The sequence below is a fragment of the Oryzias latipes genome, chromosome 22, assembly GCF_002234675.1.
Source record: "Oryzias latipes chromosome 22, ASM223467v1".
NCBI lineage: Eukaryota > Metazoa > Chordata > Actinopteri > Beloniformes > Adrianichthyidae > Oryzias > Oryzias latipes.
Genome location: NC_019880.2, coordinates 16295854 through 16301853, shown reverse-complemented (window position 1 = coordinate 16301853; position 6000 = coordinate 16295854). Strand labels below are relative to the sequence as shown.

The window sequence follows — 6000 nt, the reverse complement described above, 5'->3', positions numbered from 1 at the left end:
GAAGTATGATGAGCTCATCCCATTTTTGTCTGAAGTATCCATGCTAGGCCTTTGGTCCAGCTTCATGTCTCTTTTGCACAGACACAGTGAGATGAAAATATGAAGGAAGGTTTCACATATTTAGGATTCTTTTCATTTTTACGTGCTTTCAATACATTTTTAGTTGTTGTTGGACATTTTTTTTACAATCCACCCTAACGTGTAGTTCACAAAAACCCTCCAGGGCTGATTGAACCTTAATTAAAGGGAATTCATCAATGGAGAGAGGGACACCCTCTGGTCATAAGCAGAACTGCTTGCTACTATTTCATATTGAGGTTTTTGGTTGCTTTTTTTTAGGAAATAGAGACTCTGCAGCACACATAGTTTTCTAAACTACACATGTAAAAGATTTTTCTTGTTTTCCTCTAAGTGTGTTCTGAGCTGTGATTATTAAAAATGAAACATCGCCATTATTTATGTACTCCAGGATACATCCACCTGACCTAAAATTGCTTTGTTCAATTTTAAAGACACTAAAGACAAAATATGCTCAAATCTAACATTATAAATGTGATTTTTTAGGGTTTTAAACTCTTGAGAAGTTAATATCTTCATGTTTGCATCAAAAAATTACCAAATCATCTATTTTTAACGTTTTTACATACAATTTAAGAACAGAGTCCTAAAAGAGGATAAAAACCATCAAATAGTTTAATTTACGTGTCTCAGATGTATTCTAACTTTATGCATCACGTGTATTGAAGGGATTTTTACCCTTGTGATTGGCCAGAAGAGGGCAGCATTTGTTTAATTTCATTTCTTTTTTCACTTCTTAAAACTGTAGTTTTCCATCCTTCCATTTTCTTAACCCGTTTTATTCCTTCTCTCAACAAAAACCTGCTTTAATGTGGATTGAAAAGTAAGATCTGTAATTTTAAACAGAACATTTTGGAGTTTTTATTTCAAAACTATAATTTTTCTTCTCATTTTAGTGTCAATTGCTCCAATGGGTTGATGTCCCTCAAGGAAAAACGCAAATTTAGAGAAATGTTGAGTTCATGAGGTGGTGGAATGATCAGAAAAATGACTGTTCCACTCGCAAAACCCACTTGAATGTCAGAAAAACAACAAATCTTCCAAAACCTCATTACTGCAGAATAAGTTTCTGCACCTAAACAACCGTCAATGTATTATTGGTGCACCATCTATGGGGACACACCGGACTACATGGAAATAAAACAATACGGATTATCAATATAATTTATTCCAGATTAAATAGTTCAACGGGCAGCATATGACCCTGGCCTGCAGTTTGCCCATCCCTGCTCTAGATGTTTATGCAGTCATAACCCTTGTGCTATCTTAGATGACTCCACCCTTACATTGACGTGTTCTCCCTACCATGACAAAGGTGGATAAAGGTGGAAAGATTTCATGTAATCCATGGACACCAGTGAAGACCACAAATCATTGAAGAAAGAGGGTTCAGTGCACTGTCTAGTGGGTCTAAATGACCCAACTCCCAATGTTAAAGTGCCTAGGATAGCACAAGGGATAAAGGAGTCCACTTCTTAAAATAATAAAATAAAAATCAACAGAAGGGAGCAGACTTAAATAAATAATTACAGGATTTCTTGCTTAGACTCAATGGAAGCAAACTTTAAATGATGTTAACATCTGCTTCCGTCTAGTGGCCTTTAAGAACGATAACTTGAAACAATGGGGGGTCATTTAGAAGAAGAGTCTAGGATTTTCTATTTGTTTTAGGTGAACTAGGGACAGAAAAAGAGACTCTCAAAAGTTTTCCCCCTTCCTCTCCTCTGAGTCCATATACGACTGTAAAACTACTCCCTAGTGGCAAAAACTGCCTCTGCTAAGTGTTTGTTGTGGTGCAGCAAACACATCCAGCTGTGGAATATGGGATCAGTCATTCTACACAGAAAACAAGTCAGCAGGGAGTTTAGGTGTAAAAACCTCAAGGAACTTTCTACCAGATAAACTGACCTCGCTTTTTTGTTTTTAAAAGCAGAAACAGAACAGAATTCAGATTTTTAACACGTTTACTGTTCAGTTGTTGCTCCATTGGTATGTGCTGAAATATACAAAACACTGACACCTGCCAATCCAGTGGCAACAAAGACAGGAAAATAACACAAAAATACTCCCAAGACGCACATATTAGGAGATCCCAGTTTTCCAAACTGGAAATTTAGAAATATTCAATTCTTCCAGAACTTGTTATGCATGTTAAAGATGTGTTCATTCATAATAATGAATAAAGTTGCACATGTTTTTTTTTCATCTCACTCTCCAGACAAAAATCCATCACTGGCTTTTTGTAGCTGAAGGTTGAAAATGTCTGCAGCCAACACATTGTGAGCAACAAAACTTTCTCATTTACCTCATTTCACTGCGTACAACTTCAAAATAGAATTCCTTTCTCTTTAGCATTGAATAGTGCTTTTATTCAGTTGTTATGAATGTTAATTATATAGTGCAAGACCTACCAGAAACTAAATAGATTACTAAAAAATAAAATACATATCGGTGTGATTGTTCCAGTTCATGCCAAAGGACAGTCTCACAGTTAGAAAGATGAGAACAATCTGGTGTTTAATTCTCCAAATGCAAATCCCTTGTGAAAAGTGCCCTTTACTCCTGGGGGGGTAAGCCTCTATTTTCACGGGTCTCTCTTTCTTGACATCAAAAACATTACAATAAAAAAATGTTCAAAAGAGTTTCTTCATTTTTAGTTTTCGGTGCTCATCTTTTGGCTTCTTGTTGCTCTCAGAAAATGAACAAAGTTAGATGAAAACCCAAGAAATGTTTTTGTATTTTACAAAAAAGGAAGATAGGACACTCCTCTCTCCCGACAGTCTCACAAAGCGGTTTCCTTTGATGCATTTTTTCAGCAGCTCACTGTAGCAGCGCCTCCAGCTACTAAAATGTCATTTTCTTTTCCACTTTCAAACCCTCCGGAGAGCTTTTTCTTCCAACCAATAGGCTTCTCCTTGTTGCCACAACAAGCAGCTATGGAGGGAAAACCCGCCGCTCCCAAAGCTTGTTGCAAAAAGTCCCTGACTTCAACATGTCAACAGGAAATCTCCTGCACCCCTAGGGGTCCTCCTCCATGTCATCCAGGTTGGGAGCCATGATAAAATGTTTGGGGTAAACAAGACTGTGCTCTTGTGCATACTCCTCCCAGCGTGTGTCGTCGCTCTCGTGGGTGATGTAGCGCTCGCCTCGGCGCGTCTCGAACTCCCGTAGATCCAGCCAGGTCTGATAGTCCTGAAGACAAGTAGGAAAACGAGGTCATCTCTAGTGTTACTTTGAAGAATTTTTACTCAAGATGTTTTTTTGTTTTTTTTTGCATGAATGAAATATGGGCTTGAACAAATGTCAAACTTCAGGAAAGGCATTGGGAAGAAAATAATAAAGGTGCATGTTTCACCTGTAACCAGGGGTGGCTGAGGCACTTATCCACACTGTACCTCTTCCTCATCTTGACTTGGAGAAGGTTGTTGATAAGGTCTGTGGCTGTGAAAAAAATACAAGTGCGACTACCATCAGTCACCTCAACTAACAAAATGCTGATTTGTTTCATTAGGCAAAATGTCATGGTCTGAGTAAACACGACTGCGAGCTGACTGCAGCACATAGGAGAAGCTGCAGCTTGGACAGTAGGAGAGAAATGAAATGATTCATCTCAACCGCAGACGGAGTGAAGTCAGTGAAGGTTTACACAGCCCAGACGTGTAGGTGGGGAGGGGATCGTTCTGAAGCTTCAGTGTGACACCACGCAGAAGCTTCAACTAAGATAACAACTCTTTAAAGAGCAGAACATTCTGCTATGAGAGGTGTGCAAACAAACAAACAAAAGGCTTTTGTCTTCCTACCCTCTGCAGAGATGTCCTTCCAGGGTGCAGGGGGGTACATGAAGGCAGCATTCTGGATCTGGTCGTTAATGTCTTCATCCTCGTTAAAAGGAAAGGTCCCGCTCAGGCTGACGTACACAATGACTCCCACGGACCACATGTCTAAGGAACGGTTATAGCCTTTACTGCGCAGAACCTCTGGAGCCAGGTAAGCTGGCGTTCCCACCACTGATCGGCGGAATGACTTCTCGCCGATAATCCGGGCAAAGCCGAAATCACACAGCTTTACCTGGAAAAGCACATTCTGGTCACAAATAGTGCATACAAAGAAAACATTGATTTTTAAACAGAGTTGCTTCTGTTTTTACCTGAGGAAAAGGCTCTGCGGATGCTAGCAAGACGTTTTCCGGCTTCAAGTCACAGTGAACGATGTTTTTGAAGTGTAGATGTCTTAAGGCCACTAGGATCTGTTGCAAACACAAGACACAGCTCAAAAAAATCCACAGGATTGAAAAAAATCTCCAGCCCCGTGACATTTAAATAATATAAATATGCTTCAACACAGTGCTCTTTGTACAATTTGAGCAGTGGAATCAAAGATGTGGCTATATGGAAATATAGAGGCAATATTAGCATCCCGCTGCCCTTAAATGCTTCCATGCTAACCACTGCTTTCATTCTTGCATCTCATATTTATTCAAAAGGCCTGGCATAAGCTGCTGCTGCTGCAAAACAGTCTGCCCATGGCTCCCTACCCAAACCACAGAACCTGGCCCCCCAACCCTGACCCTGGGTTTAACAGAAGTCCTGCCGGCCACATCAAAGCCAGCCCCGCTTCAGCTAATGGGGCTGTTGTTAATGGCCCCGCTCCCGTTTGGGACCGGGAATGTACGGAGACCCGGGGGCCTCTGCTGCTCTAATCAGGCCACAAATCCACCACACTGCAAGCTGTAATCCAGGGCCTGGGAGGAGGCCATGATGCCATGTGGACCAATACCATGAACAACCACCCCCCCAGTCAAGTCCCCACAACAAAGACAACGCTAGATCTGAAGTAAGGCACAAACAGAAAGAAAACTGCTGTGATTGAACTTTAAAAGTCCACATATAAAATATAAAAGCTAAAGTAAAGCTTCAGACCTGTGTGACCAGGAATTTGGTGATTCGTTCCGGTAGTTTGCTCTTCTCACTGGACAGGATCATCTCCAGCATGTCGCCGTGCAGCTTCTCCATGACGACAAACACCCGCTCCGGCGTTTCAAACATACACTCCAGGTTCACGATACCTGGATGATGGAGATTCTACCAAAAAAAAAGAAACAAACCTGTGGTGTCTCCGTAAAGTCTGGACATATATGAAGTTGATCCTTACTATGTTATACCTGTAAAATGGCGACCTCATTCCTTAGCTGGCTTTCCTGCTTGGTAGGAAATCTCATCTTGTCTATGACCTTGATCGCCACATCTCTACCACTTTTTCTGTGTTTACCTTAGAAAAAAAAAGGATTTTGTTTCACTTTAGGGTTTCACACAAATATATTTCATGTTAGATTAATAAAAAGATAAAGACATACCTCCATATACAATCCCAAACTGGCCTGATCCAAGCACTTCATCAGAGAAGATTTGATAGACTGATGCAATATCCTATGCAGACATAATTCATGCTGTTATATAATGACTGGAAACTCGTGGAAACATTGGAGCAAGCCTTCCCCCCACGAAACTGGCAATCCGAATCAATTACATCATTCACGGTTTTGGCAAAACTACTGCTTTTCTCAAATGTTTTTGGGTATTGCCAAATGTTTGACTCTCACTCATCAAAAAACTGGAAGTGGGAAAACTCCAAAATACAAAGAAAATGTAAAAAAAAACGTCAGCTTTCTCGGTTAATTCAGCGCAACTACTTCTTCTGATTTTTTTTAACCCTACAGTGGAACACAATTTCTGCTTGACCACAAAACCTAATTTAGGAGCTTCTTATTACATGAATAGATGGTTCTGCTGGGAAATTATGCAACTGATTTTTTTTAAATAAAAAAAGAGGTTTTTCTTACCACGTTCTCTTGGATCTGGCAGTTGGACACAGATATGCTGATAGACAGCTCCTCTGCAGGAGAAAACATGGGAAATTTCACAT

At 40.3% G+C, this 6000-nt stretch overlaps 1 protein-coding gene across 1 annotated transcript in view; it reads right to left on the bottom strand.

Moving 5' to 3' along the window:
* Positions 1-2024: 2024 nt before the first annotated feature.
* The window catches only part of LOC101160371 (serine/threonine-protein kinase D3), a 32369-nt gene continuing 28393 nt past the window's right edge, over positions 2025-6000 (bottom strand). The window contains exons 12-19 of the mRNA XM_004082635.3: positions 5918-5970; positions 5432-5504; positions 5240-5346; positions 4998-5159; positions 4226-4324; positions 3879-4146; positions 3434-3519; positions 2025-3270 (exon numbers count right to left, since the gene is read on the bottom strand). Coding sequence (XP_004082683.1) covers positions 3097-3270; positions 3434-3519; positions 3879-4146; positions 4226-4324; positions 4998-5159; positions 5240-5346; positions 5432-5504; positions 5918-5970 — 1022 coding nt within the window. The 3' untranslated portion in view covers positions 2025-3096. The remainder of the gene's footprint in view (positions 3271-3433; positions 3520-3878; positions 4147-4225; positions 4325-4997; positions 5160-5239; positions 5347-5431; positions 5505-5917; positions 5971-6000) is intronic.